The following is a 19,984-nucleotide window of genomic DNA, read 5'->3' on the forward strand; positions in this document are numbered from 1 at the left end:
CCCAACCAGCAGGACACAGCAGGGTCAATGGCCTAAACCAAACACTCCATACACCGGGGGATTTGTCCTTTGCACATCTTTTAATAGTGTTTGCCCTCTGTAGCTCTGTGCTTTGAATTTGCTGATGGTTATCAGGGGAATTTCTAAAGACCTACAGAATCAGGATTCAATAGATGCTTGCTTACCTGAAAAACAAAGGACTAAACACCCTTTTCTAGGAAGGTAGTAGATGAATAAGGCACGGGGCATAAGCAAGGACACAACATGTCTGAATACTGAATGCTGTGTTCGCTCCTCATCTATCCATATACCCCATTCCCTTTCTCTGTGTCCTTTTTTTATTTAAATTTTAAAGTACTTTACTGGCATGACTGTTTAGATACATACAACACAGCCAAAGCATTATGCACAAAACAAGTAATGAGAAGAGAAAGAAATATACAATATAACAAACAATAAAACAAATATTAATAAAAATAATATGGATATAATAATAATTATTATTAACACATTTATCAAGACATCAAAATGTATAAAATAAAAAAAACACTATAATATGTATAGATGGTCTTTTTATTAATAGAAAAAAATACGATGAAAATAAATAAAAAAATAATAATAAATGGTTTCTGATGGTGTGCAGCTGAAAAATTAATTTTGCAGCAATTAATGGGTAGCCGTCTTCCCCCAATAACATCTGCATTTGATCAGTTTCTGAAGAACTATAAAACTGTGGCATGAGGTTAGCGAGTTTGTCAAAGTATTTCTCTCTCCCCTCTTTATATAAACCTCGACCTCAACAGTGTCACAGAGAGCACAAACTCGTTCTTCTTTTGGCAGTCATGTCTGTGTCTGCCTTTTTCTATTGCCAAACTGCATCAGTGCTATTATTACGAAGTGCTGATTTTTATTTACAGAGAACATTAGAAGCGATGGATTGAGACAAACACACATTAATAACGCAAGCAGCAAAGAGGTCTCACATGGATGGTATCAACTAACCCCTGCTGTGTTGCACAGTCACTGTTATCATTACTGCACTACGTGTACAAAAATAGATGGCCATGACAGGACACAGAGTACTTACGCTTTCTTTATATCGTCATGGGATGCATTTTTCGTCACACCCAGGATCTCATAATAATCCCCCATGGCTCAGGTTTTGTTTTTTTCTCTCCACTGGATGACAAATTTTCAGCAGTGGCCCTGGAAAGAGGGAGAAAAAATCTAGTTGAAGAAGACATCCAACAAACAGAGGGTGTGTTTTGGTAGCTATGTGGGTGTGTGGCTACTGTGAGGGACAACCTCAAACAAACCAACATGTCATGTGAAAGCATGGTTCTACATTACACCTCTTACATAAAAAGCATTTATAAGGAACCGACTGATTCATGATTATTTGTTATTCACTCTTGGCTCCTGTGTAAGATTTTAGTTTCCTTTGGGAAATCCTATTATCTTCTAATCTACATGGCCATACTCCAGCTTGGTTTAACCCTTATAAGATATGAACATAGTACATATAATATATTATATAAATAAATCATTTTCATATAGCAGTTTACAGATGTTCTTACGGCATTTACTGTATATAACCCATATAACTCCTAAAACCTACAAACCATTTTTAAAACCGCTTTGAGTCATCTCAAATCTAAACTTCTAATGAAGAACAAAATGTCAACTGCTTTCAAACAAACAGGGGCCTAATACCCAGTTCCAATAGCTTTCCAGCTGGATCTCATTGGTTATTTATATCTGCAGTGTCCTTCAGGACAGGCCCAGAGGTGATGGCACAGCACTGGCTTTCCTCGGCGTTGTCCAAGTAAAGGCTGGAATACACTACTCAACTTTTAACAACTGAACAGATTTTAAAACACTAGGCATCACACACTTGCCAACTTTGTAAATGGTCAGAAAAACTGGCCATCATATACCAAACAAATGAGGATCACGCACTAACAGACTGTAAAGTCGTTCCAAACACAGACTCACACAGAAAGACGTGCCTCGTTGCCAAGACATGCACGACAAATGAAAACAAAATGTGTTCCAAAATAGGCTCAAAATATCAATCAAACATACATGATATCCTCCGACTGCATGAAATCATACTATGAAGCTAAAACAAGTCTGTGCCAAATCATACACTACACAATATTCTGTGAAAATATGTCAACTCAAGGCTGGACAAATCTGCAGACTGGTTCTGATTTTCACCAGCATAGACTCCTCCAGACTGCAAATTGGGGCAAAAATGTTCACTGGACGTGTGAAAACCAATGACTGTCTAATGGGCACAAGTTCATTCTTGTGTTTCATGGCACATTTGAGCTTCCTCTAGAACCAATGAGCTTTGTTTTCACACATCAAGCAGGTTCAGTTGAGCTTCTGTTTATGTTCACTGATCAATGTTTATATGTGAATAAAAGTTAATTAAATCTGTTCATCATATAATGCGATCGAGTCTCTTCAGAAAATTTGGACTAAACCGCTCAATTGATTTGGATTAGTTTTACGATCTCTTTATGAACTTTTTGAAGCATCAAAGTGTCAGTTGTGTAGCTGTCAATGAGGGACAGAAAGCTCTCAGCTTTCATAAAAAAGATCTTTATTCGTATCCCGATCATGAACAAAAGTCTTACGAATTTGGAACGACATGAGGGCGAGTATTTAATTAAATCATTTTAATTTTTAGGTGAATTATCCCTTTAATATTAATTAATATGTACAACAAATATAACCTAGTTTTTGATTTCTTTATTTTGGGTTTGCATTAATTTCCCTTTAAGGAAATTAAATACAATATTACAATCTTAAAATTAGTTCAAAATTGGTACAGATAAAATGGCTAAATAAGGGTTACCCAGGTTGATGCAGCCACAGAAAAAACACAACATGATTTGTATTGGCAACATTTAAACCTTGGAACTTGGATTCCATTTAAGTTAACATTTAAACTTTTGTCCCATAGAGAGAAAGATTATATCACCTGCAGACCACCCCAGCATCCTCAAATTTCACAACAATGTTTGGCAATGCTTAGTCAGTAAGATCTACTAGTGTAATTATATACTTCATAAAAATGGTACACAAACACAAAAACGAATTAATACTGAACATTAATGGCCACAACCATTAAGACAAAATAAGGTTGAAAATCTGTTAAAATTTTTTTTTAAAAATTCACAAAATACTTAATAGTTTTTCTGTGGCGGTGTTAGGGCATAATCCGAGGAATTCTGTGGAATGGATTTAAATACGACAAACTGGGTTCAAGCAGCGGAGAGTTTTTAGCTGAAAGCACAATCAAAATTAGAAAAAAAAAATTTACTAAATTACAAGACAAGTGTGAAAGATATTAAGAACTTTGACTGATGATCCACACTTTCTGCAGATGCAAATTCTCTAAATACTCACAACACACACACACACTATTTCAAGTCCTCTCTTCACCCACTTTTGGATCTTTAAGTGCATTTCTTTAAAACCACACCTACTGCACAACAGCCAACATTCCTGACTCATGTTACAGTCAATCTTTTCCACCTTTTTGAGACAGCCTTTTCATGGACATATACTTTTAAGCAGCAGTGCCCATTTCTTCACCCTCGTCTTTCCTCTGCCATATCTTCCTCCAAAATCTGTTGCACATTCCTTTGCTACTTGTCATGAAACAGCAGTCAGGGCATGCTCACAAATGTGTGAACAGATGTGAAATGGCTGCGGAATTCTCTGGAGGTTGTTTTCTGGCTTCTCATAGTGGCACTAAGAGGAGGCTGTCAGCTCAGCTCAAAGCAGATCACTTGACTGCAATAACTCCAGCCACACTTGCACCAAATGACCACAGCCTAGTCAGTTTTAATTAGTGAAAACCGGTTTAGTGTTTTAAAAAGCTAAATTAGACTTCTACACGTGAAAGGCAAAGAGTTACACAACATGAACAGTCCTAAAATAAGTCAGTATGATAGTATGGGGATGTGTCGATGTACAGTGTTGATGAAGGATTAGTTCGACAAACCGAATAGCTGGATATGTTGACCAGATGTTGCCATAATAATTACAAGACATTTTGTCCATGTGGCCATTTGTTTTCTCTTCTTTTTCTTTCTTTGCAAATTTAAGAAAGAGAGAGTATTTGACTTGTCAATGCGATTAACAGATGAGCCATTGCTATCTAGGGCAATAAAAGTCATTATTTGGCAAGAGTGTGTGACAGACTGAACCAGAGGACAGATTGATGCTTCCAGTGTTTGAGGTTTATGGCCAACTGAACCAAGTTTCTGACTGATACAATTAGAAAAGACAACTAAATTAAGTTTATATTTCTATCTTTGAACAAGTTCAGCGACATTCATTTGTGTTCATCTACAGTACAGTACAAAGACACACTTATAGTAACTTCCTGCATCAACCAAAGACTCGAGTAACTTGTTTGTCCAAAAGAGGGACTGTAACAAATAAGGCTGAGGCTATATGAACTTCCTGTAAAATCTTACATTTGATCATTCTGGCAGAACATTAAAATCTGCAATACACTAACTATATTATGGACTAAACCAATGTGTTTATGATAATAATGATGATATAATATACTAAATATTGTCTGTCAGACTCAGCCGCAAAACAAACAGCCTAATTAAGTAATTTTTACAACTAAAATCAATGGAAGTGGATGACCGGAAGCCTTGCACAAAAAGTTTAAAACCAACTGAGGCTGTTCTTGCGTTTAAATCAAGGTGGATAGAGTTACGGCTTATAGATAGACAAAGTGAAATGAACACTGGCACCTCTTCAAAGTAAGAACTACACCGATGAGTACCTTTAATAGCATTAATCTCAAAACACTGGGATACATTGACAAAGCACATGCAGAGAATTAAAGGGGAATTTGGTCGGTCCACTTGAAGATGAAGGCTGTCAGATTATGCCATTTCAAAACTTTGTCAAACTGGCTTGTTATGTTACTAACCTTATGCATTGCATCCCTGATGAAAATATTTGAACAATTTAAAGTGATGCAATTCACTTCAAAATGAAAGTGAAGCCAGACCATTAACAAACACCACTTGGACTACTCTCCATTCTACTGACGTAAGACGTATGCTGTCAACTCTGATCTCAAATAAAAATGAGACAGAAATATTAACCATACCGTGAATAAATATGAAAATGTCAGTTTGAAATTGCAGACCAACACTTAAACTACATCTCACAAAATAATCAACAATGCATTTAATTAACATCATCAACATGTAATTAATTCTCTCAATGTAATAAGAATGCTAGTATCACTTCCACATCCATAGCAGATGTAAACGGAAGCCTGAGAAAGAGAAACGCTGATACTTTCTATAAAAAAGAAAACCGAAAGAAAAACTTTCTGCCAAACATGCATGAGCAATCTTCAACTCCTTTTCTAGATTTTTCCGTCCTAATGTTGTTCTACAAGAATAAAAGTACTTGAAGAGCAACCTGGTGTCTTAAATAGTTCAACTCTTTGAACACTATCAAAACTAATCGTGGAAATAATCTCAAGCACGTCTCGACTCAGGTTCATATATGACCTTTTAATGCAGCATGTTTACAGGTGTGAGAAGACATGGAATGTACTGGAAAGTCAAGAACATTCTACCGAATTCCGGTGACTTATCGTTTCACCTACATACGTCAGTTATTTACACACATAAAATAACCTAGGCTATTTGACATTTACATGCAACACTATCTTACCATTCTGTTGTTATTGGTAGTCAATTGGGCGAAATGAAAGCAGTAGACTTAAAAAAAAAAACAGAACAAAACTATAGGCTACTTAAACCATTAAAGGCTACTATTTAACACTAACGTAAAATCGTTTAGAATTGTATCGGAAATCTGATCAAAACTTTTAGATGTCAAGATAAATTATGTGGCTGCTGGTTACAGTGTGGTTAAAACGTTTGTCTTTTGTAAAATTATTAGTATTAAACATTTATTTATTTCTGCCTACCATTTTCATTAAAAACTCTGCTGCTGTTGATCTCTGTTGTTTTTGAAAAGGCGCTCCAGTGATCCCCGAAGACACTGTGTCCGTGTCTCATATCATATGAGCTGCCTGCCTAAACATTTGGGCATCATAGGCGCGAAACTAGGTTTTGACATACACCGCACATGTTTTTCATCTCGTTTTCATAGCAAACCGAAAAAAACATCAACAAATCTCAAGGTTAAACTCACAAACCTTATGTGTCCTTATCCCGGTGCTTTATTTGGACCTCCGATCAGTGTATTGCAATGATGAGGTCGAGTTTCTTTATTTGAAATACTATTCCTGCGGTAATTAGCCTCTGTTTGGTCCGAGGTCTGTCCGTTTATAAAATAGTCTCAGGTGATCGGAGTAACTTCCCTATATGAAAGACAGAGATGAGCGGACGAATATATGAACCTTTATCAATGAAATTGGGCTGCCACTAATGTTCTCCAACCATCCGCCGACCTCTATAAAGCGACATGATTCTTGTGCAATTTCGTCACTTCCTGTTACCCAAACAGCTGAAGGAGATTGCTCAGTAAGTGTGATGTGACAGGTAGCCTAATGGTGTTGTAATATGGGGAATCCAAAGACTTCTTGAGGGAAAATGATTCATCTTCATATCTCAAACATTGAGATTGAGAACATATCATAATGTCTCTTCTTAGGAGCAGATAATATGCTTTAGTGGTTCTCAAACTTTGAAAATACAGTAGCGTAGTAAGTTTAACTATTCAGCTACAGTTATGCACAGCTCAAAAATGAGGCAGTTTTATTTCTAATAAGAATATTTATTATTGTCATCCACTTTAAACATTGTAAAAACACAGTTTGAATATTAACACTGCACTGTGCTGCTTACAGGTAAATAAAAAACTCAAATAATGATTAATTTAAAATGTATTGCACCTAAAAGTGAAATAAAAACTGTACTGTACTTATTAACATATTAAGTTTAAAAAGTACTGTACTTAATAAAACAAACATAGCCGCCTACTACTACATTTAAAATATTCTGGCTGACCCCGTGAGTTTCTGCTTTTATTTCCATTTTTATTCAAAATATTCACTAATTTGTTAGCTATCGCATGAAATATCTGATGTTAAGATTGTCAAATTTGTCCAGGCATTTTAAGCCAAAATGGGGGGTCAACTGTGAACAAATTGCAACAGAAGCAAATGTTACCGGCCTCAGACCTAGGGGAATCTGGGCAGGTACAAAACCACAGGCTGGATAGCACTGTGGGTTGGAAAGAAGTGGAGATACAAAAATTATGTCTTTCTCAAGCGCTGGATGTTTATTTCTTTTCTCTCTTTTGGATCAAATATCTCAATAATACTATGAGATCATAAACTGTAACTTCAGCCATTACGTGGACCATATAATATAGAAATGGTCTATAATACTGAATACAATAAACAAACCAATATGAAAAGCATTGGTATATATCAGATAAAATACAAAACCCATTAATAACATATTGTGAAATAGATACCAGTCTTACTGTAACGTTATAATATATCAAATATACATCAACAAATGACACTATATATAATATTATATCTTGAAACAATTGCTTTAGCACATTCAAATATGTAGACATTACACCATACACTTTAAACATACCGATGTTCACTTGACACTACTGTTTACAGTCAGTACAAAAAGACGAGAGAACGGAACCTTCACTAACGGTGACAGTTCAACTAGCTCGCCAGCTAAAGCGGCAAGCCAATACATACAGTATAAACACAGCATAATAACCTTTCTACACGGAACATGACAACATACATCACCTAAACAACCGTACTGGTTATATACTCTTTCGATAACTTTTGACAGAGATTGGAAAGGTTTAAAAAATACCTGTGGGTTGGAAAGAAGTGGAGATACAAAAATTATGTCTTTCTCAAGCGCTGGATGTTTATTTCTGAGCGCTTGAGCTACCGTCTCCACGGCAACCCAACTGAAACAGTGTAACGGCTTTTTTTTTTTTTAAAAAGTAACAAAACAGAAGAAGGTTTTTTTCCAATTAAACTAATATATGTGGTCATTTTCTCTACCCATTACACTCTCCCCTACTTTAAGAGATGTCTCCCGACATCCAGTACTAAACTGAACTACTGGCTACAGTGGTACTCTCAAACTATCGGTCAGGACCTCAGGTATGGTCTTCAGGAGTCATCCAACTGAACAGGAAGTAAGTCTGCAGTATGTCAATCACAGATAAGTAGTATGAAGGTAAGATTGTATGTCGATATCAATGTCTTTCATGTCCTGGTCCATGTCAATTCTACTGTATGTCCATACAGCAGGGGGAGGATAGTAGCATCTCTCATGAAACACTGGGTAGGCCAGCATGGAAGAAGGGGTACAGTACATGGCATTAGTTCCCATTCTCCAGGGCTGGTAGGAAGGTTCTCCTGGCTGGTCATACATGAAGATGTTTCTGGATTTGACTGGTCGAGTGGACCTCCGCAGTTGCTGATCTACCTCTCTTACTGGCTGAGGAACAGGCACAGCATCTATCTCAGGATCCTGAGGGCTTTCACTCTCCATAGCATCATCCCTGTGTTGATCCGGTCCTTCCACAGCAGGGGACGGATCTACCCCTCTTGGTACCGGCATTGGCTCTGCTGTCACCAAAGGGTCAGATGGTCCTGGCTGCCATACATTCTCAGACTCAGGTGCACGGCTCAACGGTTGATATTCGGGAGCCCCAGCCCTTAGCTCACTGTGTAGCTCGGGTTGATGTGTGTGGTATCTGACAGCCCTCCTCTCATACACAGGCAAGGGTCTAAGGTTGTAGGAGCACTCCCCCTCATCATCTGAGGTGCCGACATCAGACTTAGTTGCTTCTCTGGTTGGCATATGACGTCTCTGTCCTTGGGGCTTTCGCTCCACACCAGTGTCACGTTCCTCATGGTTGACTGGCAAGTCACTGACAGGCAAGAGGAGGTTGCGGTGGAGCACCCGGAGAGTCTGGTCACCTGTTTCAGCTTGGATTCGATATACAGGTCCATCTCCCAGCCTCTCTATGACACGGTGGATCTTCTGTTCCCAGTAAGATCGAAGTTTGCCTGGGCCACCTCTCTCCGACAGGTTCTTGACAAGCACACGATCACCTGGTTGCAGCAAGGCTCCTCTGGCACCTCGGTCGTAGTGCCTTTTCCCTTTCTCAGAAGACTTCTTGCTGTTCTGAGAGGCAATCCGGTATGCATCCTGCATCCGGGAAGCCCAGGTCTGTGCATACTCCTGCCGTGTCTGTACCAGCCGATCTGGGTCGAGATTGAATATAAGGTCAATGGGCAGCTGTGGATGTCTTCCAAAGAGGAGGAAGAATGGTGAGTAGCCTGTAGACTCATGCTTCGTGCAGTTGTAGGCATGTACTATGCTGGGGAGATGGTCTTTCCACTCTGCCTTCTTTTCCTCATGGAGTGTTCTGAGAGGAGTGTCCTGTTCAGGCGTTCAACAGGATTCCCCTGCGGATGGTAAGGAGTAGTTCGGGAGTGAGATATTCCTGCCAGCTGCTGAAGTCTCTGGAACAGGGTGTTCTCGAATTCCCGACCCTGGTCATGGTGGAGCTTTTGAGGGTACCCGAAGCGTTGAATGAAGTCGTAGAAGATCTTTTCGGCCGCTGTTTTGCCAGACTTGTTTCGAGTTGCGTAGGCCTGAGCAAAACGGGTGAAGTGATCTACTACCACAAGGATGTACTCGTAGCCTCCTTTACTGGGATCAAGGTGAAGGTAATCAACAGAGAGCAGTTCAAAAGGTGCGCTAGTTGTGATTGAGCCCATTGGTGCTTTCTCATGGACAGCAGGTCGTTTTTGTTTGATGCATGGGCATTGGCGGATGACATAGTCTTCGATGTCGCGCTGCATTAAAGGCCAGTAGAACCGTTGCCTTGCGAGGTGGGTGACTTTATCAGCGCCAACGTGTCCCATGTCATCGTGCAGGTGTTTGAGCACGGTTGACTTGAGTGCTTTGGGGAGGACCAGTTGTTGATTTTGTCCTGCATGCCTGTACAGAATACCATTATCCAGTTTGAGCCTGTTCCACTCATGTATAAGTCGTCGAGTTCCTGGTTGTATTGGACTCCAGTCTTTGTCTCTCGGATTCCATCCTCTCCCTTTCAACCGAATCACCTCGGAAATGGGCTCATCTCCTTTCTGGGCGGCTCTGATATCTTCTGGGGTGAACATGGGCGCACTCATCGGGGGAGAGTCGTCATCAAAGGCGGAGATCTGAAGGGCGGCAGCCCAGGACACATCCTCATCTCTCTGAGCTTTATTCCCCTGCCAGATGGCAGATACAACCTCAGGTGGCATTGTCTCGGTGTACTCCTTCAGGTTGTCTTGGAGTTTCACTGGAAACCTGGACAGGGTATCTGCATCCACATTCACCTTGCCTGGCCTGTACTTGATGTTGAAGTGGAAGTCGGCTAATTCACCAACCCAGCGATGTCCAACAGCGTTCAGCTTGGCCGTGCTCAGGACGTAGGTGAGGGGATTGTTATCTGTATATACAGTGAATGTCGTTGCGTAATACAGATAATCACGGAATTTATCGCATATGGCCCACTTCAGAGCGAGAAACTCAAGCTTACTGGAATGGAGGTGGTAATTCTTTTCAGCAGGCGTGAGTGACCTGGACCCATAAGCAATAACCCGGAGTTTGCTGTTCTGTTCCTGGTAGAGCACCGCCCCCAACCCTTCATTGGATGCATCAGTGTGTAGGATGAATGGCAAATCGAAGTCGGGGTATGCCAAGATGGGGGGTTTGATCAGCATGTCCACAAGGCGGGACACAACAGCACTGTGTTCGGGGGACCACTGAACTGGTGTCCGGGATGGTAACTGACCATTGCTCTGGCCTTTTTGGGTGGACTTGGCTGCAATCCGGCTGTTGTTGGACAAGGCAGGATGTTCTTGAAGCTTAAACAGTGGCCGGGCTATTCTGGAAAAATCCTGGATGAATGAGCGATAGTAGCCCAGGAAACCAAGTAGAGCTCGGACCTCTCCAACGTTCTTTGGCTCTCTCTCCTTCATCTGCAACACAGCTTCTAGGTCTTTGGGATCTACCTGAACACCCTCACTCGTGACCAGGCATCCAACATATCTCACTTGGCGTTTGAACAGCTCACATTTTTTCGGGCGCAGCTTCACACCATGCTCCCTTAAGCGACACAGAACTTGTCTTAAGTCCTCAACATGGCCCTGGAAAGTCTTGGAAAAGCAGAGCACATCATCCAGGTAAGGAGAACAGCATTCATCTCTTAGACCGGCCAGCACTCCCTCCATGCAGCGTTGGAATGCTGCCGGAGCGTTGGTGAGGCCAAATGGGAGGCGTATCCACTCGTAAAACCCCCAGGGTGTGCTAAAAGCTGTCAGGTGCCGGCAGCTCTCTTCAACAAAGCCTTGGTGGTAAGCACTGCCCTGGTCAAGTATGGAAAACCATGAGTTGCCTCCTAAATTGTCAAGCAGGTCCTGGATGCGTGGAAGGGGGTGGCGGTCCTGGATGGTTTTGCTGTTCAGCCCCCGGAAGTCAACACAGAGACGTAGGCTTTTGTCCTTTTTTCTCACACAGACCACAGGAGAAGAGTATGATGAGGTGGATTTTCTGATCCAACCACGGTCAAGCAAGTTCTGAACATAGTCTTTTACCTCTTGATACAAGGGCTTTGGGATGGAATTGTAAGACTTTTGGACAGGTGTTTCATCTGTAAGATTGACTCTAAGTTGGAGGTCAGGAATACAACCAATGTCAGCATCGTCTTTGGCGAACACTTCAGACTGCTCGAACAACATTTCCTTAACTAACCTCTGTTCATCCTCAGCTAGATGTGATACGTCAACAGGAGGGTGCCACTTGTCTTTAGCTTTAGACCTGATCTGTCTGTCCTGCTCGTTGTTCATGTAAGCCGTTGGATCTGTACTTAATTGAGCTGCAAAGGTTTGGACAACGTCATTCGGCATGTGCTCAAGAGTCGGGACAGGTTTAACGTCAGCCACTTCCTCAAGAGTGCCGAGAGTGATTCTTGGGGTCAAATAAATGGCATGTCGGGTTGCATTTTGAATAGGAATTTTAATGCATTTTGAGGGTCCACAAGGAATGTCAACTAATGCAGGAAACAGTTCTAGGCCCTCAGGGCAGGTGTTTTCTATAAGAGGCTGGAACAGTACTGTACAATTCCCTGGCAACCCCCTAACCCGGCACCTGACTTCATAGACTCTACCAGCAGGGATAGTGACACCTTTCTTGCCTGTGTGTACAGTACACAGGGCTGTCTCGACAGTGGTAGTTATCTGAAGGGCAGAGACCAAAGCCTCAACTGTGTTCTCAGGGACACTTAAAGCGTCGGTCAGAATAGCAGTCACATTCACAGTGTTGTCATGCTCTTTGATGATCTCAGCTATGACGTTACTCCCTAACAGGGGACAGTGACAAGTCTGACTGACCAGTAGGGGCACTCCAATTGTCACCGACCCATGGCGCTCACTACAAATTTGCAGGTCAACCTCTGCCCATCCATCAAGGGGAACTTGTGTACCATTTGCTGCTGATACTTCAAGAGGCTGATCGGCAAAGAGGGATTGAAGTGGTTGGATTTTGACATGGGGTGCTGCTCTGTCTATCCAGGTTTTGCTGACCATCGTCACCTGAGCCCCTGAGTCTAAAAGCATTTCAATTGGCACACCATTGATGTTGCAAGAAACGGTACAACGTTTTCCTATGAGCTGGGCGATGCGTTTTTTTGGACCTGCTTGGCATGGTATGGGTAGCGGTTTGATCTTAACAGTGGGCTGAATGCTGTTCACAGTCACTGGCTGCCCTACTCCAGCGACTTCCTCCCGTTTCCCGACGACTTCCTCTGTAAACAGCCAATAGCTCGGTGTCCTGCCTGGCCACAGACAAAACAATGGGGACAGCTCATGGTTCCGCTCACTGCGCAGTCGTGGCATCTACCCTTTTTGTCAGCTGACAGTGTGCTAGGGTGACCAGACTGTACACGTTCTGCAGACTTGTCAACAAGTGTCATGTGTCTTGTCAGTGAGGACACTTGGGCAGTCAGCTCTCTGATAGCGTCACGGTTAGCCTGTAACTCAGCGTCAACTGGACTCGGTTTGGTTGTATCAGTCTGTCCGTCATGGTCAAATCGGGCACTGCTTACAGTCACCGGTCTATACTTAGCTACAGCACCCAGGCGTTTTAACCTCCCTTCTTCCTCAGTCATGGACTTGGTCATCTGTTCTAACAGAAAGTCATCGCTAGCCTGCATGTCAGAAAGGAAAGGTTTCATGTCATGTCTAACATAAGTGTTTCTCTCATTTAGACCTTGGTAGAGTGTGTGTAGAAAAGTACCCTGTACAAGCCTTCTGTCATAACTGAACTCTACACCAGGTTGCTGTGACTCAAAAATGATTCTCTGCTTTAACCCCATAAGCCTGTAGAGAAACTGCTGTGGACTCTCTCTGTCATGTTGTCTAGCATTACTGAGCTCTTGAAAGAGCTCGGTTACACTTTTATCCCTGATGTGAGAGCGGAGAAACCTTTTTAACCCCTTCACTGTTAGATCATCATGGTTAGTGAGCATTTCCCTGAATGTACCTGGCTTAGTTATCTTAAGTACAGCTCTAATAGTTTCAGCCTCGCTAAACCCCTCTTGTAAAGCAGCATCAATCTGCTTACAAAGACCATTAAAGGATATGTCAGAACCCATGTCAGATACCTGATCACCGTGTATTTTACACTCTCTACGTGGAAGCAGAGCAGTAACATCAGACAGTCTTACTACCTGGTCTGTTACAGTTGAGGACAGGCTTGTCCTACCATGGTGGGCACCACGGGTGCCAGTGACGCTCGGCTGGGCTTGCCTCCCCGTAGTAACAGGTACATGAATGTCTCTGTCCATGAGTGACGTGTGTGTGTGCATGTCCATGGATGGTGTGTGGATATCTCTTGTGGAGGGAGGTAAGAGTTGATGTGTAGGCGTCAGTCTGCCGTCCATGTGAACAGTGGAAACACAGACCTCACCAGACCCGGAGTCTGTCGATGTCAGTTCCTGCAGCAGGTCCTGGAGGGAGAGGAGTTGAGCCATGCCTTCATCTTCCATCGCCTTCAACCTCTCACTCCTGATGTAGTCGATGATGAAGTCATAGAGCTCTGGTTCACTGAGGCCCTCAGTGCTTTCACTGCCATCTTCAATTGACCTGGCAACCAACTGCAATTGGCTTAAACTCAGCGCTGGAAGCTGTTTGATGATCTGGAAGATCAACATCCGCCGTGGGGCTACTGTAGTCATCGTGACGTCTCACCGGTGACTGTTGCTCTCTGGATGACGCTCAACCTAGCAGCCTTCCCTGAAGCTTGAACCCCTGGTCTCACCGTTGCAATGACTGCTCTCCTCGCTTTTTACTCAACGGATCCCGCGGACGAGCCCCCAATTGTTACCGGCCTCAGACCTAGGGGAATCTGGGCAGGTACAAAACCACAGGCTGGATAGCACTGTGGGTTGGAAAGAAGTGGAGATACAAAAATTATGTCTTTCTCAAGCGCTGGATGTTTATTTCTGAGCGCTTGAGCTACCGTCTCCACGGCAACCCAACTGAAACAGTGTAACGGCTTTTTTTTTTTTTTAAAGTAACAAAACAGAAGAAGGTTTTTTTCCAATTAAACTAATATATGTGGTCATTTTCTCTACCCATTACACTAACTCAACTGATTTTGTATCCTCAATATGTCCTGAGTAAGGGGAAAAAAGCCCCGAAGAATCCCATTAGGGGAAAGTTTCGAAAAAGACCCAAATATAGCCTATTCATACGCCTATTCATTCTCTTTCTCACGTGAATAGGGTAAAAATTTTAACCTTTAGATATCAACATGTAAATTACTGAGTTGATTACTTACATCAAGACAAACAAAAAATGTATTACACGTTTTTTTATATTGTTTGTTAACATGGACAAACGGTGCATTATCTAATTACATATGTGCTAATTATAAATACCACAACAGATCTAAACATTGGGTCTAGCCAGGTGAAAATGTCTTGTTGAATCTTGTTGACATATAACAGTAAAATACTTAATATTAAGGTCTGAATGGAACCCATTTAGGCTACCCATGAGCATTAATACAGAGGCAGGAAGAAGTACTTTAGAAACCAGCCTTTAGTAATTATTATTGCAGAGATGGGGTTTGGGGCTGGGTCCGTGGAACTGTTTCTGGGGATTCACTTTTTATTTTGCCTACCTTTTGTCTTCTGCATTCTCCTTACCATTGTCTCCTGTTCTTCCCTCAGACTCGTCCCCTAGAAACAGTCCCACGGACCCAGCCCCAAACCCAATCTCTGCAATAATAATAAATAAAGGCTGGTTTCTAAAGTACTTCTTCCTGCCTCTGTATTAATGCTCATGGGTAGCCTAAATGGGTTCCATTCAGACCTTAACACTAAGTATTTTACTGTTATGTGTGTCAACAAGATTCAACAAGACATTTTCTCCTGGCTAGACCCAATGTTTAGATCTGTTGTGGTATTTATGCAAATTAGCACATACGTAATTAGATTATGCACCGTTTGTCCATGTTAACAAACAATTAAAAAAAACTTGTAATAGGCTACATTTTTTTGTTTGTCTTGATGTAAGTAATCAACTCAGTAATTTTCATGGTGATATCTAAAGGTTAAAATTGTTACCCATATTCATGTGAGAAAAAGAATGAATAGGCGTATGAATAGGCTATATTTGGATCTTTTTCGGAACTTTCCCCTAGGCTAATGGGATTCTTCGGGGCTTTTTTTTTTCCTTACTCAGGACATATTGAGGATACAAAATCAGTTGAGTTTGCTTCTGTTGCAATTTGTTCACCCTTTTTTCCTAAAACGCCTGGACTAAATATGTGCAAGTGGAAGTGTTTTGTCAAACACCTTTATAATAATCGCATTAGTTGAGCTATGCGCCGCCATGTTAGTTTGTGCCACTGTTCAGAGAACCGGATCTGTTGGATTTACAACACGTGAATTCATCTACTTCTTCCATAGACATCAGTGTGTATTTTACATTTGGAAAACACTGAATAATTGTGATAATATGACAGCGCTGAGCGCGTCAGTCTCTGGCTCAGCCAACTGCAAAAGCACATTTGAATTTAGCAGTTGATCACGTGATGATGCACTGACCGTTCTACTCACAATCGAATCGTTGTAATCGTACGCTCCAGGGACCAGCCAAGACTGATCACACCGGTTTGATCGTTCGTGCGAAATTCAGTGATTCCTCTGCGTACCACTAGAGGGAGCCTGCCTACCACACTTTGAGAACCACAACAACAAATATTTACATAATCCACTCATAAAAATAAATCTAATTTTAAAACTAATATATATCTAAATGTCAAGCAGAGGACAGGGTTTAGTTATGATCCTGAGACAGAAGAATTGGAGTGGAAAGTGAAAGTGCAGCTTCCACATTCAAAGGGTGGAGCGAAGGGTGAGAAGTCATGATCTGTGACTGGCTGCGCCTATGCAATCACCAGTGTTTAATGATCTAGATTCTAGAACAAATCCAATTGAGCTAATAACCATGCAAATTAGTGACCACAAAGCATAACCCCTTCAGACACCATTTATGTTTATGGTTTTATGACTGACAAAAATAGGCACATATATGTTTTTGTTTTTTTTTCTTCAGCATTCAACCAAATGATTACATGTTAGTAGACCGGATGTGATGCATGCATTGGATTCAGATGTTGCCTTTCCCCCTCCTGCTGCCTGTGAAGGATTCTGGAATGGAGATTGATACCATGGAAATCATGTGGAAGGACTTTTTTGTTTTGTTTTCCACTCTGATAAGGATAGCTAGACCCTTAGTAAACAAAATGGATTGTAGAAGAATGTAGACAAAGAATGTGCCAAAAAGCTTGTGCTGGAATCTTCAGCTTGTTGATCCAAACTTGGCAGGGAGCACGTACGAGATGGAGAATGGCTCTTGTCTGTATCCCCTGTTAGACCCCATGTAGAGATTACACATGATTTAACTGGTTAAAGGGATAGTTAAAAAAAGTCTGTTCTGACTTTCTTTTTTCTGCAGAACAACAAAAGAAGATATTTAGGTAACAAAAGAGTTTCGGTTTCCATTGACTTCTATTTTATTTTTAGTCTATAGAATGACTAAAGAACATTCTTCAAAATGGTTCATGTTGAATAGAAGAAAGAAACAGGTTTGGGACAACATGAGGTTATAAAAGATGACAGTATTTTCTTTTGGTGTACTATCCCTTTAAGAGAGCATTATGCTGTTTCGTCAAAAGCAGTAAAAAGTCAGAAGAATGTGGAAAACTAAAACAAATTGTAAGGCTGCTCCTTTTTTCCCCTTTTGATTTGTTCTCTACTGGGAGATAACTAGGCCTCTATGTTTTATTTATTTAAAAAAAAGTTTGACTTATTAAACTGGTATGAGTAAAGTGTGTGGTGTGTTACAGACTGCAGGACAGTAAAAGCATTCATGATGGGGTTTAGTGGAACACTGAGAACTAGTGACAGTGTTATGTAAAACGTGTAAGTGTTTCTGCTGTAGAGTTTAAGCTCTATTGTAAGCGCTGTATGTCTCAGTATTGGCCAACAGAGGGTGAAAATTCCTTTCCTTTGATCAATCATTCCGTTCGCATTCAACCCCCATTACATAGTAGTGCACTATTAAACTTTACACAGTGAGATAATACCAATATGTGCCTTTTCCCAATGCCAATGATTCAATTAGACTTTTTATCTTGTAATAACAGAGGTCATCATGATTTATAAATGCTGCATGTGTCAAAACTGATACTACATAACTTATTTCTAGTTAGTTTCAAAAAACCTCCACAGGGAGGCACTCGTGGTCTTCTAATGATTATTCATCTTTATATGCGGTAGTTACTTATTTAGGATACATTAGAGCAGGGGTGGAGAACGTCGGTCCTGGAGAGCCACTGTCCTGCAGAGTTTAGTTCCAACCCTAATCAAACACACCTGAACCAGCTAATCAATGTCTTTAGGATCATTAAGGCTATAATCAGATGAGTTTTTATCAGGGTTGGAGCTAAACTCTGCAGGACAGTGGCTCTCCAGGACCGACGTTCGCCAGCCCTGCATTAGAGCAACAAAGCAATGGAAAAATCTAATATAAATAAATCAAAGTATTTGTTATTGTTATTATTAATAATGTAATATTAATAATGATGATAAGAAAAATATAGTATGGACAGAGCAGAGGGGACAAAATATTTCATGAAAAGCGATTACGAATTGACAGGCTATCATTTTGCAGTCAATTCTTTCCAATTTACTGTTGTTAGCAGTATTTTCATTTTTGAGCAAGCTGTAAAACGGAAACCACGGTAATATTTAATACATCCGGCTAGGCTATATAATTATGAATGTGTATTTACTTCAAATCTGTTCAGATTTGCGGCAAATCTTATATCTTTATAATTATTTTACACATTAAAAAACACGAGTTTTTTTACGACTTTAATCATCTTTAACACGATGGATGACAATGTACATTAGAATCTTTTCCTGGGGAAAAAAGCAACAAAAAAAAACACAAAAAAAAACCCAGACTAAACGTAAAGTTGTTTTTTTTAAACCCATTAATTGTTCTTAATGAATTCTCTGAAATTAAATCTTTAAGCTTTCACATTCTGGTGTGAAATGACTTGGCCCTAAGTGCAATAATAACATTTCTAAAAGCTGTATAAAATACCTTTGGTATATCTTAGCACGTGGGTGTGATTGATGGCCAGAGGCATTAAGTTTGCCAGCTATAATCCATTATAAGGTAATAGACCCAAATAAATCTCCACATAATTAAGGCCAATTCTTCATAGCTATAAGACAAGTTAGTTTTTTAAGACCCAATTACCCGCGTCTGAGATTGCTGCTAAAATGCTGGAAATTTGGTCAGAGAGGGAGGAGTCTAGAGACTTATTCCAGTGAGGAGGGTGAGACTGAGGCTAGGAGAATATATGGAGATGATCCAAGGTGGAATAAAAAAAAGTTCCCCCTGCTCTCCGGCCATCACTTGCTCTCATTGCAGGGCCCCATTAGATTTACGTCAAACGAACACACCCTTAATTTATGTTATACGGATAATGCATCCGTGGTCCCGACTAGCCTCCTTTCTTGTTCCATCACTGGATGTTTCTTTAATTATATGTCAAAGGCCATAAAACTCGAAATGAAATTCTACATCCCAGTTTTTCTTAAATATTATGTTTTAACAAAAGATGCTAATATCCCTGGTGCAAAAAAAAAAAAAAAAAAAAAAAAACATTTAATCATTACCACACATTCTATGATACATAGATTGAACACCTGTCTTTGTCATTCAAAAAATCATTCAGGGCACATACACTTAAATGTAGGTAAACACATCTTTACAAACAACTCTGCTTGTCCTTGCTCATCATGAACATCAAGACGAACTCTACACATCAGTGTTTGTAAACGATCAGATATTCAGCACCAGTATGCTGTCATATTACTCATTTACTTTAACAGATGTTGGGAAACAGGTTATTACTGACAAGGTGAAGAGAGAATTTAAAAGTCTTGTACAAATGCTGCGTGAACATTAAAAGATGTAGACAAATACATATTCGCATATCCATCATCAATTTTCACCAACCAACATGTCCATACAGCCATGCTGAACCCAGTAAGCAGCAGCAAAAAAGCACTCAGAGGATGCTGACAGCACATTCTTCAGTTTACCAAATTGTTCTTTGCTACAGCAGAACTTAGGCATGTCACACTTTTCCTTCATTCATCAATTTGTCTGACCTTAAAACCCCCCCAAGATCCACTAATCTAAAACTTGCATGTCCTCAAAGTTTCTGTTTTTAATTATTGCACAATATCAGCGTCACTCTTTCCATTGCTATAAAAACAAGGCCCAATATGTGGAATACATAATTACACAATC

The 19,984-nt window shown here is 40.7% G+C and overlaps 1 protein-coding gene across 3 annotated transcripts in view; it reads right to left on the reverse strand.

Moving 5' to 3' along the window:
- dnajb6b (DnaJ heat shock protein family (Hsp40) member B6b) overlaps window positions 1-6,508 on the reverse strand; it is a 29,542-nt gene extending 23,034 nt beyond the window's left edge. For 2 of the 3 annotated variants that reach the window (XM_079865735.1, XM_079865737.1), the window contains exons 1-2: window positions 6,224-6,508; window positions 1,088-1,206 (exon numbers count right to left, since the gene is read on the reverse strand). In XM_079865735.1, coding sequence (XP_079721861.1) covers window positions 1,088-1,152 — 65 coding nt within the window. In that variant the 5' untranslated portion in view covers window positions 1,153-1,206; window positions 6,224-6,508. Of the gene's footprint in view, window positions 1-1,087; window positions 1,207-5,992; window positions 6,079-6,223 lie in introns of those variants that run through there. The other variant, XM_079865736.1, reaches the window with a different exon arrangement.
- Between the last annotated feature and the right edge of the window lie 13,476 nt (window positions 6,509-19,984).

Source organism: Squalius cephalus, assembly GCF_949319135.1.
Source record: "Squalius cephalus genome assembly, chromosome: 3".
In the NCBI taxonomy this organism is placed as follows: domain Eukaryota; kingdom Metazoa; phylum Chordata; class Actinopteri; order Cypriniformes; family Leuciscidae; genus Squalius; species Squalius cephalus.